The sequence below is a fragment of the Hyla sarda genome, chromosome 1 (assembly GCF_029499605.1).
Source record: "Hyla sarda isolate aHylSar1 chromosome 1, aHylSar1.hap1, whole genome shotgun sequence".
Lineage (NCBI taxonomy): Eukaryota > Metazoa > Chordata > Amphibia > Anura > Hylidae > Hyla > Hyla sarda.
Genome location: NC_079189.1, coordinates 318,359,749 through 318,372,353, shown reverse-complemented (window position 1 = coordinate 318,372,353; position 12,605 = coordinate 318,359,749). Strand labels below are relative to the sequence as shown.

Here is a 12,605-nt window from a genome sequence, read left to right as displayed (position 1 = left end):
TTTTATGTCTCCAGGTTGGGTGTGGTTCTGCAGCTCGGTTCTGTTGAAGTGAATGGAGCCAGGTTGCAATACAACACCCAAAGTGGAGACAAGGAGGGCGCTGTCTTTGAAAGAAACAATGCCTGTTTTTTTTTTTTTTATTCCTGGAATACCCCTTTAAGTGGACAAGCCCTTTTAAAGGGGCTCTTGATGTACAAGGTATTTAAGGTTCTGTTCACTTTAAATTGTTAATTCCATTATTATAGGAGCAGAAAATGAAAAATGGAGTGCTCTGTCTCTTACATAATGGCCACTTACGGCAGCTGGCTGACCCCATTGACTTTAATAGGATCTGCTAGTTTGCTGCAATCTTCTTCCTGTTACATGTTCTGAACAACAAATCTTTGTATCATGCTCACAGCTGTAGACATGGGCTGCTGACAGGGAGATATAACAAATGAAACCTGAGGGCTTGACTAATTCCAGGTTGCCGTGGAGACTGAGAATTTTGTCCTGGTGCCTAGTGTTTTGGCAACCCACCCTTCCCCGACCCATGATGTACATTTATGTTATGGGTTGGGTGAGGGAGTATGGCGTTGGCCCGAGTAATACTCTGCAGGTACCAGCTGCCATCTGCGTGTGGAAAAAATGTCCACTTTCCTCCAAAAAGGTAAAAGAATAACCAGGACAGGGAGGAAGGGGACATGTATGTATGATGCAGCTGAGCCCAGTCTCCCATCAGCCTAGAGACAGGTATGATTTGTTTTATGTCCCTATGAGCTTCTGAGCATGATATACAGCCGACAGATTGAATCTGCAGCAGAGGCTCTGAGTGATGCCTGCAACTAATGTGAATGGCATGTATTCTATGTGTGGAAGTTTATCCTGAGAACCAGAGGTATGTAAGATAAAGTAGTGATCATGGGGGCAGCCAGCTGTCTAGACGTTGTATCAGTTACCCTAATGAAGGTCACTACATTCATTCTCTCATGGCTGCCTAAAGGATACCTATCTTTTCAGAAACTTGTGACATGAGTTGAGTGGTGTTGAGACCACCACCAGCTAAAAACTTTGTTTTTATTTTTTATATATTATATCCAAATGAGCAGTGTTACAGAAATTTTAGAAATTTTGAGACTATCTACAGATTTGTACACCACAGAACTCCAGAAATGGAGGGGCACAGAACTCAGCAGGGTTCTCCTGTCTCTTTGATTTAGTGGTTATTAGGGCTCTCTGCACCATGATCCCCACTAATACAATTGACATGTCACTATAACATAGCTTTTTATTATGTGGAGATAAGGTAGCTTTTACTGGCATCTGAAATTGCCTTGTGCAGTCACTGGGGCCTAAACCTTAGCAGTGGCTTTTAGTTTCCTGCATATGAGTGACACTGGTACAGTTAGTAGCACCCACATTTTCACATTATGCAGCGTTGCAGATGGTTCCTCTTTATAGATGGCAGTATAAATTTGAAGAACAGTAACAAAGTGTCTGGTGGACTTTTTTACTGTTCAACAAATTCAAACTGCTAATAATTCTCATATGTAGTTCCATATCTCGGGTTACAGAATATTTCAGCCTGGCAGCTTACTAGAGATCATTGACTCCTTCCTAGCTAATCCAAGCACGCCATTGATGACTTGGTAGACTTTCCTTTTGTTTTGATTCTAAATAAAGGGAGCCATGAGCTTATTCGCTCTCATGTGTTGGGAATGTATGAGAGAACTGGGCTTATTGATCTATCCCATACTGATGTGCTGATGTAATACGTATACGGTTATTTCTCTTGTGAAACTTCCTGGACATGGTAGGCTAGGTTCACACCCATCCAACACCAATTTCTGTTTTATATGGTCGACTATACTTTCAAGTCCCACTGAAGAAACCTAAATGCTCACAAATATGCTAAACATTGTCTCTTTTAGACTAGCTCTGGCGGGTCCTGCTGTGGTATACGTTGGCATTCCATTCTCTTGGGCTGCCAAGCTATACCACAGAACTTTAATTGGATTGGTGTAAACCCAGCCTTTTATACTCATGCAGTGTTAATCAAACACAGATTTTAGGGAAACTGCAGTCTGGAAACACAAAAACCCCTCTGGTTATAGGTTCTAACAGGTTTGGGTTTATATTTCTGTGCTATGATCTTCCCATAGTTATAATCTGGCACCTGTTTCAGATAAAATACATTTTACTGTAAATGAATATTGTTTTATAGTTTTCATTTTATTTAGTAAAAACTGTTTCCTTCTGAACATGAACAAGCAAGCTCCCTGTTGTCATCCCGTCTGCTACTGAATTTGGCCTCAAATGAATCTCTTGTGTTCTCATGTCTATGGTTCACCTTCCAAGGTGGCGCATTTGATAATTAAAATCCTTGAAAACACAGCTGTCACTGGTGATTCTACCCCATGAGGATCAGTTGCAAGGTGTATATTCACTGATACAATTTTACTTTTTTCTTATTTTTACAGTTCGAAATCCTTCTTTGTGTTCAAGATGTAGACGATCCGGCTGTGGACGTATGTAAAAAACTACTAGGGAAATACCCCAATGTGGATGCCAATTTATTTATAGGTATGTTTTGCTGTGAGCTACTAATGTTTGCTTTGTTTTCATGTGGAAATTTTTTTTTTCTCAAGACTGTTCGGTCGACATTTTTTTTCTTCTGTATTTTTTTTCTTCTGTATTATGTATTCTTAAAGGAAATCGGTCACCAAATTTCTGTTCTCCTATCTGATGGCATGAAGTAGTGACAGATAATATCAGTATGTCACATGTCGGTATGCAGTCATTTTCATGAAATGAAGCTTTATCACTGTGAGCTTGGAGCTCTCATGAGCTGCAGGCTAACCTCGCCCTCCCTTCCCTACTTGTCAGTTGTCTCAGTGTTCTGATTTCACATGAGCGTAATACAGGTGCATTTTTGCACCCGAATTATGACTGCAAGTCCTGGCCTGACTGTCCATCCAATAGCATAATAGATCACTGTGATTCGGTACAAATCTGCTGAGCCGCAGTCTGGATGGGACTTGATTCTGTAATTTAGATGCACAAATGCACCTGTATTAAAGGGGTATTCCAGGATTTTTTTTTAATTGACTATGCTACTGGGGCTGTAAAGTTAGTGTAGTTCATAATATAGTGTCTGTACCTGTGTGAGATGGCTTTCTCACAATTCTTCTGTGATTTTCACTCCAATATTTATTTTTACCAGCATACAAAATGACTGTTGTCTCAGATTTTTCCCAGGTTGCAATGCGGCCGAGACTTGACTCACTAGTCAGCTGATAACAGGGAAGCCTGTCTGCTTCAATGGGTGGAGGGATCGCTTGGTGGGAGAGAGATCAATCTGCAACAGCTGTAGGTACCCTGTTTGAAAACCACACTGATTTTAATGGATACAGCTCATTTATGTTTCAATGGGTGGGGTGGCTGATGTTTAGGAGGGAGAAAGATGGAATTGTGGGATTTGTAGTCAAAAAAAGAAAAGTCAAACAGGAAATAGCAGTTCACAAAAAAGCTAGCCACAGTGTTAAGGTAATCTCATGACATAGCCATTTAGCCCCAAGACAAGCACAGATCCTTCCTAAGCATGCCCATTACTGTCTGCCAGGTATGTACTAAAATCATCTTATGGTGGATAACCCCTTTAAGCCTGTGTGAAAGCTGCCTAACTGTTTATGGGTAGGGTCACCGATCCGCATCGTAATTTACACTGCAGATCTGCTGATGACCTGATCCATAGTGTGCCTCCAGCTGTTGCCACCGCCACCATGGCAATCTGCCTCTCCGAGCAGCCCCACAGGGGCCTGCGAGATGCCGTGTGCATGTGCAGTGTACTCAGACATAGCGGCTGTTCCGCAATGTGCGAGTGCACTCGGCAACTTGAAGGCCCCTGTGCGGCTGCTTGGAATGGTGGATTGCCACTGTAAGCTGTCCAGGAGGCAGGGGGCGGCAGAAACAGCAGGAGGCACACTTAGGAAAATATGCTATGGATCTGTTACGTGTGACCCTACCCTGTAAGTTAGTGTTAAAAGCACATTACTGAGAGAGCTCCAGCATTGCCCTTGGTAAAGTATATTGGCAAGTGACAGACCGCCATTACCAGTCAATCATAAATTATTGGTTTTGACAGGTTTTCTTCACTATTTATTTATTTATTTTTTTGTGTTTTTCAAATGGCCCAAAATTACCATAAAAAACATTGGCATGCTCATCTATGCATATTTTCTGACAATTGCGTTTACATGCCTGAAAACATGTTTAGTTGAAGGCATTTGCCGTCTGTGTTTCACTTAGAACTCCAGCACAATGTCTAGGAAACACTGGTAAAAGTTTGGAGGTTCACTGGCTTTTCGGCAGTGGCAGGAAGAATCCTCTTCACTAGATATTCTATACTTCTACTAAGTAGGAATGGACAGGATGTGTAACAGAGGCTCTTTGTTCATAAATCACTCTCCTGTGCTTTGTAATCTAATACGCAACAAGCTGCAGCACTATAAAAGCAATTGCTGCAATGCTGTTAGTGCACAATATCTGATATCTGTATTCCAGGATTTCTTTATCTGTCTTTCCAGGAACAGCTCTTTGCGATGTGCTTTTCCATTTTTTTTCTTGGGCTTATAAATCCACGCATAATAGGGATGACTGACTTGGTGGCTCTGCAGTTTTATGCTTGTTTAGGAATAGTTACTTTCCACAAGAAAACAATATGTATTTGTTTTTGTGTTCTAACCTCTCACCCCACTCCTTTCCCAACTGCTAATAACCCTGAAAGGTAAAGCTGATGACAGCAGATCTACTTGGATCTTCTTGTAGTGTTTGCATTCTCAGAGAATCTGGCTTGCAAGACTCATGCTAACAGCTGAGCTCTGAAAAAACTGCTTAGCCTGAATCTGACTGCCTTTTCCTGCCAGTGATGAATATTTAATAGCACTCACTGCACCCTGCCATTCTTTCCGGTCAGTCTTGATATAAACCGGGGCATGCTAAAATATTTCACTATTAGATCAATGTTGCAGGTTAGGGACATAAGGTGGAGTACAGCACTATATGTCTGAATTTAGTGCTGCTAGAAGAAAACTTAAAGGAAATGTATCACCTAGTTTTTTTTTAATTTAGAATTCGTTTCCTATTTTATGATTGTAATTCTTTGAGTTTTTTGGTTATTATGGGGCAGCCATCTTGCCTGAGTTTAATAGCATTTAGTGATATGTTTCACAAGCAGAATTTTGGGCATTGGCAACAGTGAACAGGACCTGTCCCATTCAGATAAATTACTGGGCATTCTCTATGACCTTTTCAGAGGTCATTCTTGAGTGTGGTGTGATGCTGATCTCTGCTGTGAATGGTAGAGGGTCCAGTGTTGTCTATGCACTGGTGTCCCCTTTCAGTGTACTCTTTACTGTGATAAGAAGGGCACTGGGAAATAATCTATACAGAAGAAATATGACTAACATAAAAACTTGATTTAAACAATAGATAGTTTTCTGGTGAAACATTTCATTCAATACAGAAAACAGAATATTGTGGTCAGTCTGTGACGTGCAGTTGTAATACTGGCACAAAAATGAGCCAGTATTATGCTGATGTGGATCTGGGCTAAAACTTCATTGTTTCTCCAAGATGTACACAGTGTCAGGTTTAAAGAATAACTTGTTAAGTAAGTTGTCCCTTCAGAAACATTCCTGTCAATGTGTGGCCCCCTGGGGCGATCAGGTGATAGCCCTTCATCCTTCTCTTAGCACTACCAATTTTTGCATGAGGAAGCTGTGACCAGCCAGCATTTCACCTACAATCTTCTACAGGGAAAAGTACTGGCTCAGAGGTGAAGTCCCTATTGGGAAACCCCCTTCTGTTATGTAGATGTGTCCTAAAAAAATTTATGGACATGATTTATCTTGATGAGACAATCAATCCCTTGAAACCTACTTAAATATATATATATATTTTTTTCTCCTAGGTGGTAAAAAGGTTGGCATTAACCCCAAAATAAACAACCTAATGCCAGGATATGAACTTGCCAAATATGATCTCATATGGATTTGTGACAGTGGGATTAAAGGTATGTTGATCAAAATAAATGTCCTCAGACATTCTTCAGGGTTCTGCATGCTGAAAAAAAGGTTATGAAGTAATTTCCAGGGATCTCCATTTGTGTGAAAGAGAGTGGTTAATGTGTTAGCAACCAGGTCCCAAGATGCATTGTCTCCCTGGAGAGTGCTCAGATTGGCTGAAGTAGCCGCCATTATTGTTTATTTAAAGCTTTGCTTTTTTATGTAGTCACTTGAGGTCCCTGTAGAAGAAATTCTGGCTCTGCTGCACATTCACAAGTTTTATGAGACCAGCGGGACTTGATGAGATCTGTTTATCCTTCCATATCCTGCTACTGTATAATGTTGCTTCTGTTATTCTCTAAAAACAAAACATTTTGTTGGGAATGTCAATGGTAAGCGACTGCTGTGGCCTCCTTTTTAGTTTGAGACCTGTCAGAAAGGAAGAAACACTTAAAGGACATGTCCGGTGCTCACTTTTCTTATTGTATCCGTTCCGGGCTGCAAAAAGAAAAAATAAGCTTTCTCTTACCTGCATACGCTCCCTCGGTGCTCCGGTACAGGCGTTCGGTCCCCGGGCTGTATTCTTCTTACTTCCTGTTAGCCCGGCACGTCACACGAAGCTTCAACCTATCACTGGCCGAGGCGGGACATCGCTGTGGCCGGTGATAGGTTGAAGCTCCGTGCGACGTGCCGGGCTAACAGGAAGTAAGAAGAATACAGCCCGGGGACCGAACATCTGTACTGAAGCATCGGGGGAGCCTAGGCAGGTAAGAGAAAATTTGTTTTCTTTTATTTTTCAGCCCGGAACGGAGAAAATAAGAAAAGTGAGCACCGGACATCTCCTTTAAATGGGCACTGTCATGAAAAATAATTTTTGATATGTTGTAGTACTCAAGTACTACAACATATCTCTAATATACTTTTATTTAAAAAAATGCTTTTAAAACATTTTAAAAGCAATTTGAAATTCGGCCACTAGGGGGCGCCCTCCTAGTGGCCGAATGCAGTGCAGAGTGACGTCACAGCAAAATTCCGACTGATTCCGGCAGGGCATCAGTCGAAATTTTGCGCAGGCGCAGTAACAGCCAGGGCTCCGCATCGGCTGACGGCCCTGCTGCAAGGTGCGGGCGGCGCGGGGGGTTGGCTGCTACAGCAAGGTGCGGGGAGTGCTGCTCTAAGGTACGGGGGGGATGGGGGGCGCTGCTGCAAGGTGCGGGGGGATGGGGGGCGCTGCTGCAAGGTGCGGGGGGATGGGGGGCGCTGCTGCAAGGTGCGGGGGGATGGGGGGCGCTGCTGCAAGGTGCGGGGGGATGGGGGGCGCTGCTGCAAGGTGCGGGGGGATGGGGGGCGCTGCTGCAAGGTGCGGGGGGATGGGGGGCGCTGCTGCAAGGTACGAGCGGGATGGGGGGCGCTGCTGCAAGGTACGGGGGAGGATGGGGGGTGCTGCTGCAAGGTACGGGGGGGGGGGATGGGGGGTGCTGCTGCAAGGTACGGGGGGGGGGGATGGGGGTTGTTTGGGGTTACTTACCGAGCGGCAGGAAGAGTCTCTCCCGCATCCGTCCCTCCCGCATCGGCTCCTGGCTCACTCCTTCCCCCATGAAACTCCTGTCCTGGGTGCCTCCAGTTGTTTTACCACTACAACTCCCAGCATGCCCTGACAGCCAATAGATGTCAGGGCATGCTGGGAGTTGTAGTGGTGAAACAGCTGGAGGCACCCTGTTGGGAGAACTAAGGGCGGAAGTCCCCCCCCCCCCCAGCAGGCATCAGTGACGTGGTGCCTGCTGGGGAAGTCTGCCTGGTAGTGAGCACACTACCAGGCAGACTAAATGCCATTTTAAAAATAGTAAAAAAAATAAATAAAGGCAGGGAGGGTGTTAGGAATAGAAGGGCAATAGGCAGGGACAGAAGAAAAAAAATCATGATGGTGGGAGCTACCCTTTAAATAAGAGTGCTCAAATATGACCAGTGCACAATAATCGTGTACAAAAATTAACGGCAAACTATATTCATAAGAGAAGAGGGCTGCCTTCATCTACCTGGATTAGGACATGTAAAAGGGGTACTCCGGTGAAAACCTTTTTTCTTTTAAATCAACTGGTGGCAGAAAGTTAAACATATTTGTAAATTACTTCTATTAAAAAATCTTAATCCTTCCTGTACTTATTATCTGCTGAATATTACAGAGGAAATAATTTTCCTTTTGGAATGCTCTCTGATGGCATCACGAGCACAGTTCTCTCTGCTGACGTTATAATAATAATAATAACGCTTTATTTATTGTTGTCCTTAGTGGGATTTAAACCCAAGTTCCCAGCGCTGAAAGACAGCAGAGCTAACCACTGAGCCACCATGCTGCCCTTAGCATACATCTGCTATGCATGGTTGCTAAAATGGACAGAGATGTCAGCAGCGAGCACTGTGTTCATGATGTCATCAGTGTTCCAAAAATAAAGGAATTTCCTCTGTAGCATTCAGCAGCTATTAAGTACTGGAAGGATTAAGATTTTTTAATAGAAGTAATTTACAAATATGTTTAACTTTCTGCCATCAGTTGATTTAAAAGAAAAAAGGCTTTCACCGGAGTACCCCTTTAACCTGTTCTTGATCTGCTATTTGCATACCTGAGGTATAAAACATAAATGCCCTTATGGTACATACAGGGGAAAGTATGGGTTTACATCTATTTTTCACTTCACCTGTCCACTTCTGTATTTTCCAAGCCATAGAATTTTGTTTGACATTTGAGGGAAATTTGACAGTAAATGTTTGGGATTTTTTTTTTTTTTTTAACTTCCTCTTGTGCTTCTTATGATTGTAACAGCTCAAGGCTGTTGATCACAGTGAGACTTCTATTAGAGACATTTCCTTCACTTTGCCATCTCGCCATAATCTAGTGGCTGCCCTTGTTTGGTTTTACGGTTGTTTTATTAGTCTTTTGTTTTCAAACTTCTTTTGTTATATAACTAAGTGGTGGTTGGAAACACACCCAAGTGATTGTCAAAGGTGCAGAAAATCCCTTTCCAAATGTAGTTTTTTTTATTTTTTTCTGCTGTGGAGACCCCAGATGACCAGCTGTTATTGCCAGGTAGCTGCTGGTGCTGGCATAATTCCTTCCCTGGCAGAATTATTGTGATACACTAATGGATTCTCCTATTACCTCCTGTTTCCTGAGTTACATTTTATTTATTTTATTAATGTTATTTATGTTTTTAATGTTCCAGTGAAACCAGACACCCTAACAGACATGGCAAATCAAATGACAGAAAAAGTTGGCTTGGTCCATGGGCTTCCTTATGTGGCAGACAGGCAAGGGTTTGCTGCTACTCTAGAGCAGGTAAGCTGCATTCAGAGGATGTGATCATCTCTAAGCTATTCGCTCAGGGAAGATGAGCAAGTTATTTAAGCGGTGACCTATTTGGGTGTTGTTACTGGAAGGACACATTCCAAGAGCAGACAAGTTTATTTTCCTTCTCTTTACACAATGATGTAATGTAATGCAAATATGACCATGTGCTGGAATTCAGGATGGTGCACCTGTTCAGGTCACAAGTGTTGTTTTTGATTTTTTTTTTTTCTTTTTTTGTGTATGTGGTGGGTGTTTTTTTTCATTTATTTTTATTTGGAGGGGTGGGGGAGGGGGTGGGGGGCGCGTTTACTGACAATCTTATGGGCATTGATCCGGCTCTGATCAATACTTTAATATTCAGAACTAGTACCCTCAAGTTTTTTATTTTGGTCAATATTTAGCTAAAACAAGAATTGGGCAAAGAAAAACCTATAATGCAAATATTTGCATCTTTTTCTGTGTTTTGGATCCACTCCTGGATTTCTTTGAAAATACTCATCCTGCCTTTTGGTATATATGATTAGGAATTGAATCAGAAAAAAAATAACTTGCTTATTCTCCATGGCCTTGCATTCTCAACAGCACTGTCATTGCATTGTAGTACAATCCACCTAATGCTTTGTGGGTCCATTGTTCTACCCAGCTGAAGGTATGTGCTCCTTGACACAGCAGGGTTGGTGACCTAGTTCAGGTAGCATTTTTTTAAAGACATACCTTCATGGCTACCTCGAGCCTGTTTAACAACTTAATGGCTCATGTTTCACTTGTCTCTTTTTACCTTGTCAGTGATGGAAAGAGAATATATATATATTTTTTTTCTTTCTATGTTTCCTGGAGGCATGATTCACCATAAATAATAGACCTGTTAGTGGAGTGGTTCCCTTTACAGACAGGAGCATTCAGATAATAGACCATGTAAAACACAGGGTTATTTAGACACCCCATCATATCCACAGATTGTGTATGCAGGCTATTGTGAATAGATCCAGTATGTTGCTGATAGATTACAAGGAAAGTGAATTTCATTTAGTGCAGTCTACTCTTTTACACTGTGTTAAATAAATATATATATATATATATATATATATACACATACACATACACATACACATACACATACACATACACATACACACACACACACACACACACGCACGCTGCAAAAAAAAAATTAAGGGGACACTTAAAGGGGTACGCCGACCCTAGACATCTTATCCAATATCCAAAAGGAAAGTGGATAAGATGTCTGATCCGGGGGGGGGGGGGGGGGTACCGCTGCTGGGGACCCCTGGGATCTCGGCCCTCTGTCATTACTGCACAGAGCAAACTTGCTCTGTGCTTAATGACGAGCGATACAGGGGCCGGAGCATAGTGATGTAACGGCTCCGCCCCTCATGACGTCCGTCACGCCCCCTCCCATAGACCCTTATTAAGTGGGTGGGCTGTGACCGAATGAGGGGGCGGAGCCGTGACGTCACGATGCTTCGGCCCCTGTATCGCCCGTCATTACACACAGAGTGAGTTTGCTCTGTGCAGTAATGACAGAGGGGTGCAGCCGAGATCCTGGGGGTCCCAAGCAGCGGGACCCCCGTGATCAAACATCTTATCCCCTATCTTTTGGATAGTGGATAAGATGTCTAGGGGCAGAGTACCCCTTTAAACAATACAATGTAACTCCAAGTCAATCGCACTCCTGTGAAATCACACTGTCCACTCAGGAAGCAACACTGATTGACAATCAATTTCACATGCTGTTGTGCAAATGGAACAGACAACAGGTGGAAATTATAGGCAATTAGAAAGACACCCCTAATAAAGGGGTGGTTCACCGTTGGTCACCACAGACCACTTCTCAGTTCCTATGCTTCCTGGCTGATGTTTTGGTTACTTTTGAATGCTGGCGGGGCTTTCACTCTAGTGGTAGCATGAGACGGAGTCTACAACCCACACAAGTGGCTCAGGTAGTGCAGCTCATCCTGGATGCGAGCTGTGTCAAGAAGGTTTGCAGCAGCAGGACCACTACCTCCACCTTTGTACAAGGAGGAGCACTGCCAGAGCCCTACAAAATGACCTCCAGCAGGCCACAAATGTGTATGTGTCCACTCAAATGGTCAGAAACAGGCTCCCTGAGGGTGGTATGAGGGCCAGATGTCCACAGGTGGGGGTTGTGCTTACATCCCAACACCGTGAAGGACGTTTGCCATTTGCCAGAAAGAACCAAGATTTTCAAATTCGCCACTGGTGCCCGGGGCTCTTCACAGATGAAAGCAGGTTCACACTGAGCAGATGTGACAGACATGACAGAGTTTGGAGACACCATGGAGAACGTTCTGCTGCCTGCAACATCCTCCAGCATGACTGGTTTGTCAGTGGGTCAGTAACTGTGTGGGGTGGCATTTCTTTGGGGCCGCACAGCCCTCCATGTGCTTGCCAGAGGTAGCCTGACTGCCATTAGGTACAGAGATGAGATCTTCAAACCCCTTGTGAGACCATATGCTGGAGCGGTTAGCCCTGGGTTCCTCCTAATGCAAGTCAATGCTAGACCTCCTGTGGCTGGAGTGCGTCAACAGTTCCTGCAAGACGAAGGCATTGATGCTATTGACTGGCCCGCCCGTTCCCCAGACCTGAATCTGATTGAGTAAATCTGGGACATCATGTCTTGCTCCATCTACCAATGCCACGTTGCACTACAGACTGTCCAGGAGTTGGCAGATGTTTTAGTCCAGGTCTGGGATGACATCCCTCAGGAGACCATCTGCCACCTCATCAGGAGCATGCCCAGGTGTTGTAGGGAGGTCATAGGGGCACGTGGAGGCCACGCATACTACTGAGCCTTATTTTCACTTCTTTTAAGGACATTACATCAAAGTTGGATCAGCCTGTAGTGTGGTTTTGAGTGTGACTCCATATCCAGACCTCCGTGGGTTGATAAATTTGATTTCCATTGATAATTTTTGTGTGATTTTGTTAGCACATTCAACTATGTAAAGACGAAAGTATTTCATACGATTAGCTCATTCATTTAGATCTAGGATGTGTTCTCTTAGTGTGTTCATTTTTTATTTTTTTTGAGCAGTGTTTATGTGTGTATGTATGTATGTATGTATGTATATATTATTATTATTATTATTATTTTAATATTTATTAGAAAATGGTCATTTTCTATTGTAGAATCTTGAAGTCTTGTTTTGTATGTTTATTTTACCCAGGTGGGG

The 12,605-nt window shown here is 43.2% G+C and overlaps 1 protein-coding gene across 1 annotated transcript in view; it reads left to right on the top strand.

The window, feature by feature from the left end:
* Window positions 1-12,605, top strand: part of UGCG (UDP-glucose ceramide glucosyltransferase) — a 39,696-nt gene that overhangs the window by 17,355 nt on the left and 9,736 nt on the right. Inside the window, exons 3-5 of the mRNA XM_056518631.1 lie at window positions 2,460-2,562; window positions 5,951-6,052; window positions 9,266-9,378. Of these exons, the coding sequence (XP_056374606.1) occupies window positions 2,460-2,562; window positions 5,951-6,052; window positions 9,266-9,378 (318 nt within the window). The remainder of the gene's footprint in view (window positions 1-2,459; window positions 2,563-5,950; window positions 6,053-9,265; window positions 9,379-12,605) is intronic.